At 36.8% G+C, this 23,286-nt stretch overlaps 1 protein-coding gene and 1 pseudogene across 1 annotated transcript; one reads left to right on the forward strand and one right to left on the reverse strand.

Moving 5' to 3' along the window:
* The first annotated feature begins 527 nt into the window (after positions 1-527).
* LOC131799483 (immunoglobulin superfamily member 10) lies at positions 528-4,017 on the forward strand. The gene is made up of 5 exons (XM_059117188.2): positions 528-621; positions 1,947-2,267; positions 2,445-2,711; positions 2,992-3,016; positions 3,917-4,017. The coding sequence occupies exons 1-3, from the start codon at positions 552-554 to the stop codon at positions 2,657-2,659; spliced, it is 606 nt and encodes a 201-aa protein (XP_058973171.2). The 5' UTR covers positions 528-551; the 3' UTR covers positions 2,660-2,711; positions 2,992-3,016; positions 3,917-4,017.
* Positions 4,018-9,838: 5,821 nt separating this feature from the next.
* LOC131799482 (uncharacterized) lies at positions 9,839-10,982 on the reverse strand (annotated as a pseudogene).
* Positions 10,983-23,286: the final 12,304 nt, after the last annotated feature.

The following is a 23,286-nucleotide window of genomic DNA, read 5'->3' on the forward strand; positions in this document are numbered from 1 at the left end:
TAACATTCACTCGAATCGAGCTGAAAAATTCTTCATTTACAGTTTGAAATATTGTAGTTCAACCTCAAATCTTTTACGGGATGGTTCGACCAATGTATTGGTTGCATGCCTATGGACGCAGTCATGTGTTTCTGCCGTTTCTAACGTAATAAAGAGATTCCTGCGTTCCAGAGCGAAAACATCGTTTTGAAATTTCGCAAGCCTAAATGCTTAAATAGGAACTCAAAAACCTCGTCAGCTTCTTGTATGAAGATAATTATGACATGAATACGTCGATAGAATCACAACTATATGACACACACGTGTCTTTATCATCACAATAAAATGAATAAATAACATTTTCCGATCTCTTATTCCGTAAAATGGTCAATTAACTTAAAATTAAAGACGATGTTGTGTGACCTTTTCTGGTTGACGTCATTGCTAACCCCAGTTCATCATTGGACCAGACCAACAAATCACATTCCCTTTTTTTCAACTTCCGGTCGACTGCCAACGGTTCATCGAATCGACATTAATTGGTTCAATTTGTAGCGGAGATTCAATTTGATATGTACAGTTCTTTGAGAATAATTCTTCTGTATTTCTTCATTTCATCGAGCTTAATACTGAGATCCAAAGGTATGTTACTAGAGCACTTAGTTTGTTTAATGAAATCCCAGAATCTACCCACCGATCGGCAGATGTTTGAGTCACCTGTAACTATGGCGGCAGAAAGACTCTTTCGCAGCCAGAGAAGTTATAACAAAGACAAGGTTTCTCTGCTAATATGGAATTTTTCTCGCCTTCGCCATGTTTGCGATCGTATGCTAAACCAATGACCTAATAGTAATCTTCGATCAATTTATTTCGGCTGTTTAAAGTTCGGCGTTTAGATCAATTCAGCCAGGATTAACTAATTTAGGTCGACTTCTCGTTGAATTCAACTCGGCGCGGCTTAGCATCGCACTCGCCAATTTAAATCTACGGTTAGACTCGTGTTTTGACAACTTAAATTTCTTAGAGTACATTCCATAGTATCAATAAAGTCAACAAATATGTAACGAGGTGCCTTTTCTCATCAATACGGCATACGGTGGGTCGATAAACTATACTATAAAGCATTTAGGAAATTTTATTCATATATTTAATGCGGCATATCATTGGTGATTCAGTCAAGCAGATCGCGAGGGCACCCTGTGTGCAGTAACCTTATAAATCGCGCATTACAAAAAATAATAGTAACAATTTTGATAATAACGATGGTAACAAAAGCAATAGCGATAGTAATAAGAAGTAGTGATGATCAGACTGAAAAACCATCTATGGAGACCCAGGGGCTGTGAGTCGTTTCAAGTCAGAGGCTCATCCGCCCTGACTTGAAATCGACTCACAGCCCTTGGGTCTCCGAGGATGACTGACATGCGAATGATTTAAAAAAATCGGACCACCACGAGAAATATTGGAAAGAAAAACTAGCCAACAGTCCGACGTCTTCATTAAAAACAACAATTAACTCAGAAATGCACGACAACAGCTCATGCACATGGCCTACTGTCCAAAGTCCTCTTCCTACTATTGCTAAAATCGGGCTGATGAGAAACAATCGCGTTGAAGAATTTGACATAGTTTTAATTGTAACTATGATTATAATGATAATAATGTTGTTAATAATAGAGGTAAAGATAGTCATAATAGTAATTGTTGTGATAATAATTTAATAATGCTGATAATATCAATGATAAAAATGACGACAAGCTAAAATTTATTCCCTATTTAAATAGAACGCTTAAAGTCGGTCAGCGCGTGATTATATGCAAGTTTTTAAAAAGAAGCTCACCGAACACTCCTGAAAAAAAAAATCGGCGGAAAAGGGAGGTATTGATGGTGATAGTAAGAATGATATCAACAGTTATGATATCACAATAAAAAATTTTAAAAAAATTGTATTACCTTTTATTTGATAGGTGCTGAGGTTACAATAAAAATTCACGAGAGACTCTTGCTGTCGTGCTCTGCATTCAGTGATCCAGAAAATGTTCAACATATCGGTTGGTACCGCTGCTCCACCGATGATTGTGAACATCACTGGAACAAGTTCAGGATAGCACATGTTAAAAATACGAAAGTGACAATTGTCGATGACCCAGACTTTGACGTTTATACCAACGGAACTCTAGTTATCAAGATGGTACAGCCTATGGATGATAAAAAAATGTTTATTTGTAAAGCCCAGAAGAACCTAATAGAGATGACAAGGTTTACCACGATCCTCAATATAGCCAAAGGTGATGTTTATATAAGTGTTATATGATGATGATAATAGTTATCAGTCATCCCCACTCCTCGCTTCGTATATTTAATCTTATCACTTCGGTCGCTTTTTCCTTGCATCTTTGCTTTTCTTTTCTGTCGCTCAAGGAATGCAAAATTCCTTATAGTAGTTGGATATATATATTTTTTAGAACCTCCACAAATAATACGAGCGAGTCCTCCACAGCCTCAAGTCATTGAAGGAAACGATCTTCATTTGGATGCTCGAGTGCAGGGCTATCCTTACCCCTGGGTAACTTGGAGCCATCGTGACCATCTCCTACAGAATACGTCGAATGTCGATTCAGAAACAAGGCTTAACATTCGCAACGTCACAGTATTAGAAGGCGGAATTTACATCTGTTAAGCCAAGAATCCATTGGGACACGATAACTTAACCTTTGACGTTAATGTTGAAGGTATTGATTTTATTTTTAGTTAGGCTAGCTTCGTGAGAGTAGATGTAGCCTGTTACAAAGTTTGCTCTTTTTCTTTTTGTGGTCTAAAGATTTCTCTTATTGTTCTTCGTGTCGTTTGTCACTTTTTTTTGTTTTGTTTTTTTGCGTGTTTTATTTCTCTTATTCTTCTGTTTTGTTTTGGTTCTGTTACTATTTTTTATCGAAACCGATTGCTATTTTAGAGAAAAGCGACACACTTACTCGGACGCTTCCATTCTTTTTCCCTCTGTATCAATGTCAGCCGGTGACGACGACTGCAGCGTTGGGTAGGTTTTCCCGCTCTTTAACCCTTCCAGATGACCTAAAAGGAATGAACAGGGTTCCGAGAGATGCCTTGGAATATAATAACTTCTTTAAAATATGAACAGCCGGGCAAAGTATAGAAGTTATTTAATTTGGCCACTCTGTCTCTACCCTTAGATTCCCAAACTCCATCATCTTCACCAACATCAGGTAAGCACGATGTGTTCTATTTCAATTTTTCCAATGTCAGTTTTGGAGCAAATTTTAACTGTGTCCAAACTTACATAGGATTGCATTGATTTTTATCAATCCTTTTTTTCACGACCAAAATCTTTCCTACTGGTTTTTGTTTATCATCGAACTTAACTCTATCTCAAAGCCGCACTCGTGGAATTGCATATGAACTGATTCCCTCCGCTTCTCTCCTCACTTCCTTCCACATCAATACCTGCACCTTCTCATCCATATCTCTACTCACATAATCTCCCTCTAATAGAAAAACAAGTTTCAGTCCAACCTGTGTTAAGTGGTCACTCACGCGGAATGGCAGCATGACCGCTTCATACAGGTTGACCGCTATGCAGGTTCCACAGAATAGGGGTATTATGAAAAACCCTTTAAAAAGTGCCACTTTATGTCACAATTGACCACGAAGATATACCAGATTGAAAGTGACTATGAATACCAAGATTTTAATCCGTCATGAGTTATTAACTTAATTCCAATAACTTAAGAGCCAATGTCAGCATGAATCAAACAAACAGCGGCAAGTCACCCAAATTTGTTTTCCCTCCTACTTTTATATTTTGTAGCCCAATATGTTGTGGTGTAGTTTTTTTGCGATCCCATAAGTAAGCTGCTTTATCAAGTGTGATTGTGTCAGCGAAAATAATGTTCACTATTTCCAAAAGAGTTAAGAAGAGACCCCACTTCTCTTCATCACGAGGCATATGGCTGCAGATCATCAATGGAAGGAAACGGCCAAGGCACCACATCTGTGAAGCTAATATCGCATTATGATCAACAGAACTACCAACACACAGTTTTGTCAATTTCATAAGTGAAATAAATTACATATATATATATATGTATGTATCTGTGCCATTGATCAATTACAAAAACATTCCGCTACTTTTAAAAAATATACCAGATACGGTAGGATCGTGATGTTTAGCACTTGGCAAATGTTTGGGAAATTTTGAATTACTGTAACTTGCAGTTCAAATATTACCATAACAATAAAAATGGAGAAAAAAAAGCCTTTTGCTTACAAAATTAATACTAACAATGTACATCAGGGTGATAATCCAATGATAATGAATGTATCTTGTGTCAGAGTTGCAAGTGTTGGAATTTAAGGTGGCACTTGATATGGCTTGTTGAAAACATCTGGATAACCGTAATCTAAAATTTTAATCTAATAATTTAAATTTTCCAAGGTGAAAAACTGCTGCTCATTTAAAGTATATTTGAGGAGTTCTTTGACTTCATGTTGAAGACGCCCCTCAAGTACATCATGCATTGCATCACCCGGAAGACCTTCGATGACATGCAACTATCGCGACTGGTTCAGAGCTGATATCAGATTTATTCCAAATTGTGAAGAAATGTCCATGACTGAAATTTCGATGGCTGTGCACTGCTGATCATACATTGCTTTGGTGCGTAATTGGAAATCATCTTCCACAAACTGTGGAGAATAATGAGAAAGTTATTGGATTTCAACACCACACTTCAATTACAAACTTTATAAGACACGATTTACAACACAGTTTTTTCATGGTAAGTCACAGGATCAGGTGGTTTAATCATTAATAGGGGGTAGTATCTTCGGTACTACATAGAATGGTTCTCACATGGCTACTGGGAAAGTTAAGCAAAAATTTATCACAATGAGCAAACGCCTAAGGAAAAAAGTTATGAGTAGGCAACAAAGTGCAAAAGTGCAAAAAGAATGGGAAGAGATTTAGACAGTTGCATATAGACTGTCAAAACATTATATTGTCAGTGGAAAAATAGTTCATCTTTTCTTTCATTATATTACCTTTGAGGTCACATCATTTGCATCTTCCATGCAAACTCTGCACTTCAGTGCAGAACAGTTTCCAATTTTAAAGCCTCCAATCTCCTGAGATGCAAATTATCACCAGAAACAAAGCTGATGGTTCCTCTCAAAGACTTTCTTTCCCCATTTGTGGTAAACTGGTATCCTCCATCCTTAGGAAATAAATATAGATCAACTAAAAAAAAGGATGTCGATAGATAAGCCCTGATCTGTCCGATATATGCAAATAAGACTTGTACAGTATCTTGAAAATTTATTGCATTTCTATACTTTCAGTTTACTCTATAACAGATATTGAATGTACTGCACACTGTGGTCATTTATTTATCTCAACTACTACACCTAAACACCTTTTCTTACTTTCTGAGGTACATGCATGGATGTCTCATGTCTTGTGACAATATAGTGACATAAAAATATCTCATTACCAACTTTATGTTTTGAGGTGGCTCTCCCATAAGCCCGGTGGCTTCCTGAGTCTCCTCGCCTTCTAGTTATAACCGCTGTAAATAATTTTTTGCATTGTGTAAATAAGGCAAATAAAATATGATGATGATGATGATGAAGGTTTTGCTGCCCAGTGGATTCACAACTTCAACATCATCATATAATATTTAAAGCATGTGGGTCCCTGGAGAAAAGATGGTGCTGGCGGTGACAATCACAACAATCAGCAATCATCTCATCATGTCGTTGATGTGAGTTTTGTCTAGAAACAATTTGTAAAAATTTACAAATAAATCACCACTACAGTAACATTTCACTTTTAACAAATTTAAGAATACCAGTGGGCAAAGTAATGGAAATTACCAACCAGGCAAATTCCCACAAGTTGAGAACTGGTCCACATAAAACTAAGTTCCCCTAATGATAAAACAAGTACTGCAAAGTGAAGAATGACTTCACCATAATTTCTGTTTACCTGTTTCAAAATTGAGGGGTTGTTCAACCACTGCTCTAAACTTTCAAGAAGAGGGATCTCAATGACTTCATCATGTAGTTGAACCCTTTTTCTTACTGCACTTTTCCGTCAATGACCATGGAAGTTTCTAAGCACACGTTTCACAGGTTCCTGTTCAGGGGACATTACATAATGCATGTTGATTTATTACATTTCAACAAAATGTCACACTGCCCTTGCGAACTGAATTCCCAGTTTGATGGGAATTCCTAGGAATTCCAAAATCCATTTCGCACGGGAACTTCTAAGAAAAAATTCCTAGGAATTCCTAGGAATTCCAAAATCCATTTCGCAAGGGTGATACAGAAACATCCAAGTTAGCCTAGCTAGTTGGCTCAAACAGAGCCCTAGCTGGTGCAAAACAAGAGAGGAGAAGAGACCACACATTTATTTCTCTGGTTTTATAGCTATAAATTGTTAAGGCATCTTTGAACATTGTAAGGAGAATTTGGTGTCTTTAACCCTTTAACTCCCAAAATCTAATTGTTAATTCTCCTCTCTAGCTGCTACACATTTTCTTGTTAATTAGCTATGAGGACTTGGTGCTGGATCAAGATAGAAGCTTCTCCCTGATAAGTTGGAATATTCTCATTATCTGTTTGCTGAATAATGTATGTATATTGTAGAGAGAATTTTTATGTTAATCACTTCTGAGAGATAAGGGGTTAACAGCTGTATGTTAAGGTGCTTTTCTTTTCATTAAAATAGTGATTTGCTCCCTTATTATTAACAAGCAAATCCTAAATTGTACAATCTACTTAATTTCTTATACTTACAGCAAGACCAAATATTTCTCTAAATGCTTGTTTTTGTCTATTTTCTGTTTTAAGGTTTTGAAATGGGCTTGCCTCCTTAGAATTTTGCTCAAATAAAGTTTGCCATCCTATGTTTTAACACATGATTTTCCTATTCCTCCATATTCAAAAGCTTAGTGACAATATTTACACATACTGACTTGACAGCAGTAGAGACAAGATAACTGGTACTCTGCACAACGTCATCCAAAGCTTTTTGAGTGAGATTGTGTATTTCCTTGATTCGCAAAAGATATGCTGCACTCGTGTTTCTTAACTGTTCATTTTTGGAGATGTCTTCGTTTCAAGGACAGCATTGCACATGTTACATGGAAGACCCATCACAACTTAAACGCCACAAGGACGTACGACGTAGCCGGGGATTGGGGAATGTTGAGGGGTATACTGGTAGAAGTAGATCTTTAACTCGAATGAAACCGCAATCAACTATCGATTGGCTTACTCAACTTTATACTGCGAACTTTTTAGTGATTAAAATTTTGTTTTAAAAGCGATTTCCCTCCAAAATTCGTCCTTCTTTTGCTAGTGCGTCCCAGCAGCTCCTTCTTCGTATCTCACTGGTTAAACGAACCTAGCTAGACCTCGTGCGTCGGACTAAGTAACGAACTAAAGCAGCGAGGAGGTTGTTTCTTGGCTCCAGTCTCATTGATTTTCTCCAGAGACTTTAGAGAGGATAGGTAAGCGAGAGAAATTTTCTTAAAAACACATTTTATTGCAACTTTATGTACACAAACCTGACTCCTGCACTGATCTTTGTTCGTATCTTATCTCGCAAAAAAGGACGATCTCCTTGGCATTGCCCGAGATGTAGAAGAACTAAGGCACTACTTTCCCTTAGTAAACTAGACGCTCGATGTCCTTTATGCATGACCCCAATCGTCTCAAATACTATTCGTTGAGCTATTCGTATTTTTTCTAGTTTTTCTAAAGAGGATAGTTCTGTGGGTATTTCACACACATACATATTATTCACTACAGCCTGACATGGTAATTTTCCTTTTATGACCTTTGAGTGACATGTGTTGCATATACACTGTTTTCCATCAAATGACTGTTGAATACTGAAATATGTTTGACATGGGTACTTCTCGTTTATGCATGTTATTACCGATTTCGAATAAAGTATTCGATTACAGATAGTACATATGAAATAAGGGCCCTCTCTCATTTTCCTCTTAAACTTGTTAATACACAATTCAACCGATTTGGCTTTCACTAATTTCTCATTGCGTTGGGAAAGTAATTCTTTCTTCTTTTTAGCATCCATAGTTGAATATTTTCTTTTAATGTCTTCCAGAAACCTTTTTTTGGCAACAGGTTCCATGCTGTCATACATATGTTTTTTTTTCTGTGTTTTCTCATGATGTGTTTCCTTTCAATTTCAGTAATTTTACATGAACAGCAGATAAATTGTATATCATATTCCATAGTCTGACATTCCCGTTTGTTTTGAATAATATTATTAATTTCCTCTACTAGTTTATCCACAAAGAGTAAATACTTACAGAAAACCTCTGCCCAGAACCACAGGCGTCTCGACCAAAATAATACTTTGTTTAAATTTGATACTTTAGGTGACTTGCTTTATTTGCAAAATAATTAACATTGAAGGCATCAGTACATACACATTATCACAACTGTCAAAATTTGTTTCAGCCAGAAACTTATTCATTTTTTTCAATCATTAATAAACATGATGTTATCCCACTCATTGATCAGTGTGGCCTTGTACAAATGTATGAAACATGTTTCTCTATTATTTTGTTCATGGGATGCTCAAGTTAAAATAAAATCTCCAATGATTATTGTTAGGGCCACTACTTTGTCTTTCCTTTCAATTTCAGTAATTTTACATGAACAGCAAATAAATTGTATATCATATTCCATAGTCTGACATTCCTGTTTATTTTGAATAATATTAATTTTCTCTACTAGATTATCAACACCACGAATGAGTTTTACCTGTTTCATTGCAGGTGAATGACTGTTTTCATATGTCAGAAGAGAAAATAATTGCTTTACTTTTGTATTTTGTTGATAAACACAAACTATACAGCAACTTGAAATCCACATTAAAAATCCTGTGGGGCCACTCAAAATCAAGGTCTCTAAAGATATTCTGCTTTCAGTTAAATTACTTAATTCTCTGTGACTTACTTCATTAAGGTGTACATCTATGTTAGTGCCAAAATTTGTAAAGCTGTCAGGTGGGGTAACAGATTTTAAGCAGTGCTTACTCTGTATCGTTTAGCTGAGATCCATTTTCAATAATTGCATATAAGGTATTTAAGTTCCAGTAACTACAAAGTGAAATGATTGAGTAATGTAGAATAAAGAACTATTGCAAAATAGTGGTCTCTGTAACACTTGTGTTGACCTGATATCTCTTAAAGACCTCTCTTACATTGTTGCTTATTGCCACATCATATTTTTTTAATTTGTAAAGGTTTTAGTTTATACAGATCAGTTGCTCTATACAAACTTTGCAAGTGATGCACTAAGCTGTCTGTAGATGATATATCTAGTAGACCACATGTCCCTTGAGAGTGACTTTTACCGTAAACATCTCTAGCAAGTGAGTCAAACACTTAAAAATGGCCATTATCAGCACAGTAATTAATACTCACAACAATACATCCAATTGTTAAAATATATGACCTATATTGTTCTGATATCAATGACTCAAAAGCTCTTTTCACGCCCATACAGTATTGATATCCCTCAATGGTAGGCTCAGATGGACATTATCATGGTAACTTTCACTGTATTCTAGCTGGTAATCTTCCTCTGGTACTGTAGGCATTATGGTAAATCTGCTAGCAGTAAAAATGATTGTCTTGATAATTGTGACAAACTGCTATATAGTTTGCTTCCAATATGCATTATTTGTTTCAATTCATCGGGATTGCCTATTCCTTTCATATTGTGGTATATTAATACACATAAACTCATTGGAACATATTGTTGCGCAGCGTTTTGTCCAAATACAATAACATCACCTTGACTATATGGTGCTTTTATTGTTTTCCTGGAATCCACAACTGCCTCTGTGAATTACACCCTTGTACTCACTATATGGGAAATTACACAAAAAGAACCTTAAATATTTGAGATATTTCTTTCCATGTTTATCTCTACTTGAATTGTAGACATATCTCATTGAAGAGTTAAAGTTTCCTGCTCTAAAAATTGGTTTCCTTCTCATTTTTTGTATAAACCTGATTCTTGTTTTATATGTACTTTTTTTTCATGTTGCATTATTTTTAATAAGATCATGGAATTTCGTTGACTTTGGTGCATTTTTACTTAAACGGCTCTACATAACTCAGCAGTTTTCTAATCTTCTTAGAGACACGTTTTAACATCCTCACTGGTACTCTGCTTGGTTCACGATCACGTTTATAGCCATGGCATTCACACACAACACGGGTACGATTATAAAATACAGACTTTGCACAACGCGATCTGAATTGTTGTACTTCTATCGACACTGTAAAATTATTATGTTCATGTACATTAGTCATATTGACAACTTTTTCCAGTAGATCACAATCATCAAGAGTATTCATCATGTCTTATACAAAGAACATACAACTCCATTCGGAGCGCAAACCAACCGACATTCACGATGGCTTGTACAATAATGATAGTGATTGTGTAAGAAATACCAAATCGTACTTTACAAGTGTTGAACCCAATAAAAACCAATAACAGAAACAGGATATTTAATGGAAGAGTTAAGCTTAGATATTCAACCTTATTATTCAATTTTCTTTAATGTCAGTATCCTTATCCAATTCGCTGTCGTTAGCGCCATTTTCGAAGTTGTGTTCACGAACATTCTTGATTTTTTCATCAAGTGAGGTGTTCATCTCAGTATCATAGTTTGTTGTTAAATCGGCTGTCACAGTTTTGCCAGTATTTTTGAAGTTTGAACTCACATATGGCTCATTTGTTATCTCGTGAGAACTAGTGAGAACTTCGCACATTTGGCTAGTTTTCAAGCTAGAGAGTTCGTGGACCGGCCCATTCCGAAAACGCTCGACATCATTTAGTGTGGGCCTACCACGAACAGCGTGCGCATTTGTATGTGAGATGAGCGTATAAGACAGGAATCTTTGCAAAGCAGACTTCATAAAACACCGCATTCCGTAAATTTATGTCGTTTACGAAGAGCGAGCACATGATAACACAAGTTGCTGGACTCTCATCCCCAGTTTCCATGGTTTACGCAAGGAACGCCAGAGACTATGACCCCCCTTTTGACGCCAAAGAACGGCCTGCATTTTAAGACTCGGGCTTTCCTACGGAAGCCCGAGTAAAGAGCGAGAGAAATTGATCAAATCAAGAAACTGATATCGATGAACGCTGAACCCAGAGATGATGCGAGTTCTTCGTCGGTAAGATAATTAATATTCCCGCCTAAGAATTTGACGCATGCGTGATTCCCCTGAGTCTCAGCGGTTTCACAACTAAGGTAATGTGTTCTCATTTTGGCGCCGAGAGATAGAGACGGTTACAATTCGAAACGGATACTGCATTTGCACAAGATGAACTCGACTTCTTTCAAGACTCTCTGATTTTAGGATCCTCACCCCGAATGCTTAAACTTTTCCTTAAAAAAAATTAATTGGTATTTTATGTCCATATCTTAGTTTGTATCCACTTAAGCTGAATTTTTTGCTCTTTCTCTTTTAGTGTGCAGAATCAAGTTCTACGAGCAATTCGTTTTACACATCGATTGACGATTCGCAAAACAGCATCGATGATGAAATTTTAGAACTAACATCGACACCCAATGAAAAGGGAAAATCGCCCAAGGATGTTTGTATCATGGATGAGGCGACAGAACTGGGCATTGTTAAAGTAAGTTCTTATGGGGTAAGATGGTGAAGATGGCTGGATAGTGAAGAGTAAATTATCAATTCCTTTCTTCCTATTTTACCCCAAAGGAAAAAACACAAGGTGCCAGTTGGTCCGTTAAAGAAGAGATATGTCGGGGAAAGCACCCATCAAAAACGGTGAGATTTGTTATTTTTTATTGAAATATACCAGATATATATTTACATCCACTATGTATAAAACAAGAACACATCCCCATTTAAATATGTACTTCACCATTTTAATGTGTATTTGAAATTTTAGGTATCCTAGTTCCTGAATGAACCAATCAGATCTCAAATACATTTTTAATTAGTTCTCTGGGATATAAGTTACTGTGTCAACCGATCAGATTTAGTTTGTAATATGAAACTTACTCTTCAGCCACTAAGTTCCTCAACAAACCAATGATATGGAAGAATATAGGTCAGGTCATTTCTAAATTAAGGTTTGCCTGTTTTATTTCTGTCAACAACAAATAAAACAGACAACAATACATGAGGCAGTTCTTCTTTAGGAGCAGTAATGTTTCACCATAAATTGGACGCTATCTGTAGTAAATTATTCTTCTTCGAGGCTGTATTATGACCCGATTCATCGATTCTAGAGGGTGAGAGCGAAAAGTTCGTTTTTCTCGAAAAAATTTGAGGAAAAAATACACAGCATTTCTTTTCTTACTAGGGTCTACTTGTGTGCAAAAATTGAGACAATTTGAATTTTTGGCCCTTGCCATAAAAATTTCATTTTTGTTTGATTTTTGCACGGATGTCCTCTTAACAGGTTCCATAAGCAGATGCTATCATAATGAAAATTATGTTACGTGTAACAACAATTCAATAAAATTAACTTACCGGACTTGAACGTCTCTTGAATCGCGAAATTTGCCATTCTCCATTCAGTTTCCATGCTGAGAAATGCAACTTTTCCAAATTCTAAGAAGAAATTACATTGTTACGAATGTAGTTTTCGCTTCCATCTCGCATACGATGTCTCAACTCGGAATTCACTCATTTCGCACCATTATGTAATTTTGGCGGGGAATAGACGAATAGCTGCTGTTTGTCTCTGTGTTGTGTAAAAATTAATTCCCAACATTCCCAACAAATTAAGCCTTGTTTTGAAATACTTAGGACGCATTGAAAGTTGAAGCAAGCCATCTAATGAAATTGATTTGACAGAAGAGAACATGGCTCGTTAGACAACGCACTAGAGAACGATCTTGGAGGAGTTATCGATCGAACGTGATTTATTTCACGGGAAGTCCTATTGTGACCAGAGCTGTATTGTTTTCCTTAACCGCTAGCTGATTGGCCAAATCAGAAACTAATTTCGTGGCTACGCGAGTCACCAACTACTACATAGAATATTGATCAGCCAAACACACCATGAAGTTTATTTCGATGTAGTATTACAGGAGCCTACAACGGCACCTTTTGTCATGCAACAGGATATCCGTAGTAAATCGAACCCACCCTGCCTTCTTGAGTTTTTAATTTTAGATTTCTGCAAACGAAAGCGTGTTCCTTTCCCGAGTAATTAGCTTGTTTAAATACTTCCAGGAAAATGAGACCTACTAAATGGAGAACTCGTTGTAATACAGTAATATAATTGAAGCTGTTGCCAATGGTTAGCCGGCAACTTTCTGTTGATTCGCATCTCGATCATCCTTGAAAATTTCACCTACTTCTTAACGTCTAAACAATACAACAATCAGTTGTCCTCTTTCGCAATGCTTTTCGTACCTTTCGTGTCTGCAAGTAGTCGCTGATACAGTGCGTACTAGGCTCAGCGAAATGTCAACATTTTCAAGATATCTTAACAACCATCTGAAGAATCTTTGTTACTGTTCATGTTATCAGTATGAAACTTTGCCTCCGAGTTGCTGATCGTCTTCACACAGATTGAAGCTTACAGCGTTTGAGTTGGTGACTCAATATATTACAACTAATGTAACATGATACCCGATCATCCTCTTTCGAATTTGTGGTCGATAAAATAGGTTGCATTAAGTTAACCGAAATGCCACCTTCTTCAACATGTCTTAACAAACGTCAAAGGATTCAGTTTAATTCTTTGTTTTACCAGTACACGATGTTGCCTCTGGGTTGTTGACCGTCTTCAATAAGCTCGAAGCGTGCAGGGCTTGAGTTAGTTAAAAATTATAAATCGATAATATCATAAATGAAATTCATATATCTCATATATTAAGAGGATCTCTTAATTTCATCTCTTCACCGCAGTGAAAATATATGAATTTCTTATATCTAAAATCATCATTCATCACTTGGATGGTTTATTTGGACCCAACACATTGACCAGTCCCCAGTTGGCTTGTTAGCTCAATTGGTAGAGAACTGCACCGGTATCGCCGAGGTCATGGGTTCAAATCCCGTACAAGCCTGAATTTCTTTCAGGTCCTATTTTCAACTACTCGTTTCAGTAGTGTTCTTAGCTGCGAGGATCTCTTAATTTCATAATTGGCATTTAGTTCATCAAAATATCACGTACGTCACAAACACCTTAAGTATCATCCAACTTATTCGTTGGTATACACTTTTCCAACCGAGTTACAGATCGCTCTTTAGGAGTTCGAACCATCTTCCTTCATTTTATTGGATTTTTGTTGTCACAAAGAGACTTTAGACCGAACTTGCCTGCCCCATTCTTACGGTCTGAAGGGTTTTTGTTTAGTTTTGTGTTAATTTGTTTTTGTGTGAGGGGGGATGTTTGTTTGTGTGCTTTTTTAAATAAAACGAACAAGTTCCTTAAGAAAAGGTGGTGCTGAGGTGGGGTTTACAAGAAAGTTTGGGTTTGATAATGTAAGTTGGTCACCGTTTCTAATACTATTTTCTAAAGATGACATTTCGCGGTGAAGCCGTTTGTCAGTCTTCATGGTCATCCAAGGATTTTTTCAACCCCAGTTATGTTAGCAAAAAAGATTCTTTTGACGTGGTATTTAAGCAAAATGGGCAAAGGCTTCGCATGCAAGCGAATCACCACTTCGCCAAAGCGTATCTTCAGTGTGAGGTACTTAACAAGGGTAGTTCGTTTTGCTCCCGTTCGTTTCGAATGCGTAAGCCCCACAATTAATTATTAACTAATTAATTATTCCTTCGTCACATCAGTTTTTCCTCAGCGCTGGAAGACTGCAAAAGTCACTCCGTTATTTAAAGGTGGGGATCCACAAAACGTAAACAACTATCGTCCAATATCAGTGTTGCCAGTACTTTCCAAGGTAATCAAGAGGCATTTACACGACTCACTTTATAGTTATTTGTGTATCAATTTATTCTAAGCAGTCTGGCTTTCGCAAGCGTCACATTACTGAAACTGCTCTTATTGGAATTATTGACGAACTGCTGTTCAACCTTGACAGTGATCGCGTGAGTGATATGACTTTAATTGATTATTGCAAGGCTTCCGACATGGTTGATCACTCGATTCTATTGCAAAAACTTCAAGCATGTGGGCTTGATAACAAATTGTTAATCTGGTTTCGATCATATCTGAATGAAAGGCGCCAGTTGGTATCTATGGGTAACATAGAATCCCCCACTACTTGTGTTCGTCATGGCGTACCTCAGGGCTCAATTCTGGGTCCCTTGCTTTTCATCGCCTTTATTAACGAGTTTCCGCTACATGTGAGCTCGGCTCAAATCAACCTATACGCAGACGACACGACGTTAACCGCCACTGCTAACTTTGATTCCGTTGGTGTTCTACAAAGTTCACTGACCACAGCAATTTCTGAGGTCGACCAATGGGCAACAGCTAATAAACTTCCTCTCAATGAGGGCAAGATAAAAGTGCTTACCATTACTGGCAAGCGACTTTCTACCAGAATTAACCATGACCTTGCGGTAGTTGTTAATGAAAAACAACTTGAGAATGTTCGTTGTGCAAAGCTTTTGGGACAAGAAATCGACCACGAACTAACATTTATCCCTCATGTGAAGAAATTGAGTAAAAATCTCTCGCAGCGGATAGGCATTTTAAAGAGAATTAAACATTGTCTACCTCTAAAACATCGACTTATTTTCTATAACACTATGATAAGAACGGTAACTGATTATGTAAATGTAGTTTGGACGACCTGTGATTGCCTGAACCGTGTTCTAAAGTTGCAGAAGAGGGCTGCTAGAATTATTCTAGACGCCGATTGTCAAGCCTCCTCCGTCAAACTGTTCAATAAACTAAACTGGATACCATTTTTCGAACAGGCTAAACTAACTAAATGCTGTATTATATACAAGCTTTTACAGGGGCATCTACCAACCTATCTTAAAAGTTTACTTAAGCTTACTAGCAACACTCATTCACGGCAGACTAGGTATGCCAACTTCAATATTGCTCGCCCTGTTATCAAACGTAAAACTGAAGGAGGAAGAAAATTTACTGTGACTGCCTGTCAAGCCTGGAACAGCTTATCACTATCTATGCGGAAAATAGCGTCGCTTAATTCTTTTAGGAACTCTCTTGGGAAAAAAATTTTTGAAGAACAGCAGCTTTTAAATCCTTTTATTCTGTGATTTAGTTATACTTTTGTACTTTTAATTGATTTTATCTCTTATCTCTTGTATTTTTATTCGTTATATTATCTCATAGTTATGCCATAGTTTTTGACATCCGTATTGTACATAATTTTAGAGGGCCACTAGTCTGTTAGTATTTCTATACTATTTAAGTGCTACCCTCTTTAAATTAAGTCTTTACTTACTTATTTACTTACAACAAGGAGTCCTTTTTGGAGATATGGAAATTCCCCCATACGGATGGGTTGTTTCTCTTTTAAGATGAAGTCTTCTTAAAATTTGCGAAACAATTCTTTCTTTAGTTCGTTGCCGTTTTTGGCAAAAGACAGATGCCAGTTGTGTAAAGGAGATTTCGCCGTTCCTCGTGATTTATGCGCATCCTTTACGGTCGATGACGTGTATTCTCATTACTAAAGTACTGAAGCCTCCCACTGACGCTTATGATCCAGCCTGTAAAGTCAGTTAAATCACCAACAGGTGATCATTCGAGTTTTTCGAAGGTACGAAAGCCTATTTGATTATCCATTTAGTTGTACCGATTTACCTTTCTGTAAGATCATGTCTAATTAAGAAATTTTACGTTTCATTTTTGGCATCTACGGATACTGCTACACCATCTAAAAGTCTGCTCCCCATCGAGTCCCACAGTTCTGGCCTTTGGTAGATGTTGTCAGAGTATAATGTACATTCGGCCCTAACATCTTCAATTGTAACTTCTGCAATAAGGATCTAAAAGTGAAGAGTTCGTGAGGCCTACGCGATATCATAATGTGTTAGGGTTAGGGTTAAAGTGATATGGTTAGGGTTAGGATTAGGGTTATATGGTTAGGGTTAGGGATCGTGTCTTAACGCAGCAATATTCACTGGTTATTTTCGATCTACTTCTATATTTCGGTCAATTCCACGAGGCGAGAAATCGCCAGAAACAATCAAGAACTTTATCAGTTTAAACTTTAAGCATACAGGATCAGCGATCCTATATAATCAAAGATCGTAGCAAATTTAACAATCTTACTTCAGTCAGCTTAGGCGCCTGACATAAGTTTTCCGGGTTTGTTGGTGTTTTTCTAATTTTATCCATATAAAAACGATGAAAAGAAGTGGTCAAGGTGAATCTCAAAGCTGAAGTTTTACTGAAAACCAGTTGTGCTTTATCCTGGAAGAACTGAACATTATCAATGAGAAGCTTTATGATTTATGGGTTCTGATTTCCTATATCACCGTATACACTTAGTTGATTCAGATAGTTTTTCGACGAATCCAATTTTTAAAATCAAAACTTCGATAACTGATAAGTACTTCCTGTTTTTCGGAAAGTAGACATCAAAAATTGTAAACATCAAACAAACACCCAGAATCGAAACGAAAAAAACAATTTAAACATAACAAAAGGTTAATCAGAAACATGACGATCAAACTTAGTGATATGTGGACATTTTCGGTTTCAACCGATTTACGGCGTCTGCATTGTTGAATTTTCAAATTCTGACAAATTGTTCTGGAAAAAAAATTTAGTATCAAGGAATTTTTTGCTTCATTATCCCGGATATTTTAATTATAGATTGGCCACATGCTCCAAGATTGTGTTTGACACAAGTAAAATTCTTATGTAACAACAGCAACCCTAATTCATTCTCAGATCCCGACAAGCTTTGGGAGTCTGGATACGAGGCTAATGTTCATTAAGCTTCTTCTCATAATTATAATGCTTTTTGTCCTTCAAAAAATTAAGATAATTATAGTTAATTATTATTGTTAGGATCTATTGTGGTTTGGCTATTCTTTGGACCATTTTTTTCAATACTTGGCATTATTTTACGCAACCGACGGGAAAATTTTTTTGCGTTGGTGACCCTCCCCCACCACCGCCTATAAACATGCTCTCCCCATGCTCTCTCCACTCCTGACACACAATCGCTTTTTTTTTACACCTCATACCAGCTAATCATAAGCACAAGGCAAACGTAAGAAAGAATCCTTTCAAAGTTTTCATGAAATAATTCAGGATTTAAGCCTACAGATAAACATCGCAACTCATCAAGCGACGAAGTAAAGTAATGTAATTGCTTAATATATTCGAGAACGTGTTTCTACGTACTTTTTCAGTTCTATTTCCTGGAAAGAATTTATTTCCCCCTTTCACTGATCACGGACTGCCAATAGATATGGTAACTTGACGCCAAATTTAATTGTTTTCGCTGTGAAAATTTCAAATTTCCCCAAGTACTCATAACAACGTTTTTCGAAGTACAAAAGACAATAGTCGTAAGCGATATTTATCAAAAGCCATTTCGAAGCACAATAGTCCTTACGTAGGTTCAATGCGTTGTCTTTGAAATTGGTTTCATGAAAATTTACCATGTAGACTTTCCTGGTTTTCGTGTAGTAAGAGCTAGTGGGGATCAGTTGAATCGATGACGGAGTCGTTTTTCGCATTTGTGCGTTGTAAACAAAAAGATCAAGCCTACTTAACGAAAGGTCCGGGAACTTTTCATAAAACATGTGCACTATCATTGTTTTAGGTTGATCAAGGGAGAGCTAGTTCAAGTTATTAAAGCCTACGAAAGCGCTTATTCTACGCTTTTTCAGTGTAAACAAAACGTATAAAATTCTGTTCGTTCAGGGTGAACTGTTAGTGAGACGAATTTTGGCTGGCTCTCAAAGACGCGGTTTTTTTCATTTGCATGAACTCATTAAACAAACATTGCATAATGAGATTTGGGTTATAGATAAGTCCTGGAGGAATTTATGCTTTTCCCCTATCATTCGGTGTATGTTTTACACTGTGGATCCGAAAAAAAAGAAAAATCAAGGAAAACGGCTCTTTTGAGTCGTGGAAAACATTCACGAATATTTGCTTCGTGGTTTTTTGTCAACTGACCGGCCCCTCTAACGCCCACTCCTTTTAAGGAAACATTTCGCTTTTTATTTCCTGGCGAGACAAAAATACTTTACAGATCCTTTCAGTACTTAGTTGTTTTCTTCAACATTTATAATATGTTCAAGCCACAATAGTATTCCTTAGCTAAATGGGAAGTTTCTTGTACATCATCATTTTATTATTTTGGTTTTCTTTTGGTTTTTTTTGCTAAAGGAAGTCAATAATGTTTATCAGTATTTTAAGCTTGTCTCTGAAACACAATTATTGTTATTATACTTGGGCTTATTACGATATTTTGATCATCATGGGCACATACACTCGAACATTCCAGAAAATTAATAACATTTGGCTGGATAGGTATCTCACAAATGGACGTGGCAGTCTCAGAAAATTAACAACACCTGTCTAAATTTTGATGGGCTGTCATATAATAAATTTGCATATTCAAAGGGAAGTAGTAGTAATGACCTTAGACTAAGTTTTTCCCTCCACGGTAAGATGAAACTGAACCAATTATTTTAAGGTCACCATAAACTTGAATGGACTAGCAAACCTCTTGCAGAAAAAATTCCACTCACACGCCTAACTGCAGGGAAACTTAAAATTCAAAACATGTTAATTAAGAACATGCAAAATTGTCAGAACATGATAGAATAGCTGATTTATAATTAAGATTGTGCCTTCGATCCATTCTCGCAGATTAAACGCTCTTTGAATAAGTCGGCTCGTCTATTTTGATTATCACATATTGACAAAATGAAAATTAGGTACAACGTTTGCATTTATGATAAACCAACTGCTTTCGTTTTGATCCACACAGTCTTTGAAGTGTATTCTCGACATTCCCTCCTACGTTTCGCCATTTCCCTCACCCATTCGTCTAAAAAGCTTATCGCACACAACATTTTAAAGGAACATTCAGTAACCGTTAGTTCTCATGGAAAAAAAGGTTTTTTGGTCTCCTGATCGAAACACCGGGAGAAAAAAACCGTCATTTCTTATAAAAAGGGAATATCGTTTTCATTTAAGTGTGAACAGGTGCAAGTAAAACAGTACGGCTGCAGCAAATCATTTTAAAATTATGTTTAAAAAAAACTTGAATACGATCTTGAGCTGCACATCAAAATCTTGTCAAAGAAACCAGCGAAACAGTTATTCTAAAATCGGTTTATCACAAATTGATGATGTTCAGATGTTCTCGTCACAACATAATATACATGGTCAAATCCAAAATGCAACCTTAGCATCAGCTTCTCTCTGCAATAAAAACAAATTTTACAACCATGTTAAAAACAAGCCAAAGTGCAAAGGAGCATCAAAATTATTGGCTAGTCTGCCGGGTTTAGTTGGTCACTTTCGCCTCATTTAATTTTACTTAAATGTTAAATATATATATAAAATTGTTACTAATATATAAAATTGTTACTAGATCTCTCAGGCCAACAAAGGTGCACCGCGCCAGGAGGATCAAAAAAGATTTGCAGTCCAAAACTCACAGCAAACACGAACGTAGAGAGTTAAAAAAATGCGAGGATGGACAACTTCTGACGTAAAAAATTTAATGAAAACGTTTCGGTCGGAGACCTTCTTCGGTTATTTGCAACTTTTGAATAAAAAAGAGCTTTAAGTAAGATCGAGGTGCTAGTGATTACGTAATTACAGGTCACCACCCTAGAATAAGATACAAAATCACGTAAAAGAGCAGAAAGTGGTGTAAATAAAAAGATGACAAAAAACAAAATCAACAAAGCGAGAAATAAAAAAAAATTCTAAAAAAGGGGCCATTTGCGAGAGGGCTGAAATTTTTGGGGCTGTTTTGGCCCCTATAAATTTCAAAGTGGCTCCAATATTTTTCAAATTCACCCTTCACATGGTTCAATTTGGCCCCTACAATTGGGTCGATTCAGCCCCAAAATTGGTGCCAAAAACAGCCCCCTAAGCCCCCTAAGCCCCCTAAGCCCCCTAAGCCCCCTAAGCCAGTACCAAACTGGACTCACTCGTTTTGGCCCCCATTTTACCATAGTAGGGGCTTTAGTTTTGTTGAGGAGACGTGTGGGGAAAAAAAATGCGAGCTCCGCTTTTAGGCTTGGCTAAATCTATATATTAGATTAGCCATCACTGAATATTAATTGACCTTTTTACAGTTCCCGGCGCCATGTTGGGTTAGTAACCGCGCACACACGATAACGAGGCTAGGGTTGACCCGGCGGTTCTTTCAAACAGCTGATCTGCTGACATTTCACGAACTAATACACTTTTCAATGCGATTTCTCCCTTCAAAATAATTCTTTAACAAAAAAATATGAAAATTTCGTCATTAGATGACATCCAGAAACTCGAAGCAAAAGATCTCAGGGAGATCTTAAAATCTAATTTAAAATCGACGAGTTAGAGCCGACTTAGTGTTGAAAGTTTATGCTTTGTTGATGTGACACGTCCTTCCATCGAGTAGTGGAGAAAACCGAGAACTTCTTACAGATGTCCAGGACCTAGAACAAAACCAGAGCGACTTCAGATACGAAGTAACTATCATAAGGATTTCAGCCCTTGGATGGGCGAGCAATCTCCGTAATTTACCTGAGATGAATTCCAGTCAGCTTTACGATTACCCTGTTGTTTCACGAGAATATCGCCACATCGTGTTGAGAGGAATGCATTACAGGAAGTACCACAGAAGCTGTTGATCAGTAGCACAGTTCTAATGTACAAAAGTGTAACATTGTGGTAAAATTGAAAAGTTTATTTAAGAATCAATTCTTATTAGAAATAAGTCAGAAAGTGAAGGAAATTGGTTCCTATCTTGAAATTGTGTTATTTCGGTCGATTCGGGCGCATTTCAAGCAAATTTTATATTACCTGTGATGCATTGCGGCCACGCCCTTTTTTTGTAAAAAATGCCCAAATACCGTGTTTCGAGGAAAATGTTTTTTTTCCTCGCCACAACTAAATCCTAGAAACTCTAGAATCCATAACCTTTGCATTTAATTTCAATGCCTTGTGCTTGCGAACAACACATTACTTGACTGCGTGCTTGAAACATGCGGTATGTACTTAGGAAGTTTCCCGCTCATTTCCGCACCTGATGTAATATTTTACTTCTTAATAAGGAAACCTAAAGCAGTCCTCATTAATTAAATAGACTTTGGGATGATTTGGAAGTAAAGGAAGTCGTCAAAATGACAAGAGCGTCGCGCTTGTTTTTGCTAGAAATTCGCTAGTTTATCTAGTTCGAGTCCTCTGGCATGGCTTGGATGATACCACAATTGTGGAATCATTCGGGTTAATTTAATTCTTACACCGCCTTCCTCAAACAGAAGTTACAAAATACTCTGGGAAGATGCACGAGATATTTAAGGGCAAAAATTCGTTTTTTGCTGATGTGCCTTTCCTAATTTTGGGAAGGAAAGAGTTCAATGGGTAGCATGGCATAGATAGAACAGCTGAAGAGAAAAGGAAACGAAAAGATGCAGAAGAAGTACTGTACACAATGTTTTCTTTTTATCCGCGACCTTTGTGTTATTACCGTCACCTATGGCTTGCTAATCCGAAAGGTAAAAACATGCTTTTTATGACAAGCGTGATAACAGTTCAATCTCGGCTAAATGGTTTAGAAGCTAACAGTTTTAAGAACTTTTCACCAATGTATGCTGCTGACAAAAGAGAAAATATATACAATTCTGCGTTTTTTGCTTTCTATCAAGCAATCATATGTTGGCTCCTTATCATGCTGTGACACTTCCGTTTCGTCACATTCCAAAAAATAACTTGAGAAATACACTATCATTCATCTTACGCTGTTCTGTTTACCTATTACAGAAGGCTGGAAACAAAGATTTTGTTTTCAAGAAAAGAAGATTTCTTGTTCAAGACACAAGGAAGTTTGACTGCAGATCACAGATAAAAATGCGAGAAATTTTACTTTTTTCAGAGAACAAGGTAGTTCTACTCGTATAAACAGAAGAAATCCGGTTTAATAAATCAGATATGCAGCATGATTCCTTTTCTTCCATCCCCACTCAAAACAAGCAAACACACCTATGAATGTTCCAGTCTGGTTTGCAAATGAAAAGGAGGAAGGTGATCACTGCAAAATTAAGCATTAGGGTTCTTATTTATAACATATTGATTATTGTATACTGATATCAAGAAATTAAGGCT

This window comes from Pocillopora verrucosa, chromosome 6 (genome assembly GCF_036669915.1).
Source record: "Pocillopora verrucosa isolate sample1 chromosome 6, ASM3666991v2, whole genome shotgun sequence".
In the NCBI taxonomy this organism is placed as follows: domain Eukaryota; kingdom Metazoa; phylum Cnidaria; class Anthozoa; order Scleractinia; family Pocilloporidae; genus Pocillopora; species Pocillopora verrucosa.

Bases quoted from the DNA above. Each gene is read 5' to 3' on its own strand.
- LOC131799483 (XM_059117188.2), top strand. From the start codon at position 552: ATGTACAGTTCTTTGAGAATAATTCTTCTGTATTTCTTCATTTCATCG. The intron at 622-1,946 runs GTATGTTACTAG...TTTATTTGATAG, and splicing joins CTTAATACTGAGATCCAAAG to GTGCTGAGGTTACAATAAAA. The intron at 2,268-2,444 runs GTGATGTTTATA...TATATTTTTTAG, and splicing joins GATCCTCAATATAGCCAAAG to AACCTCCACAAATAATACGA.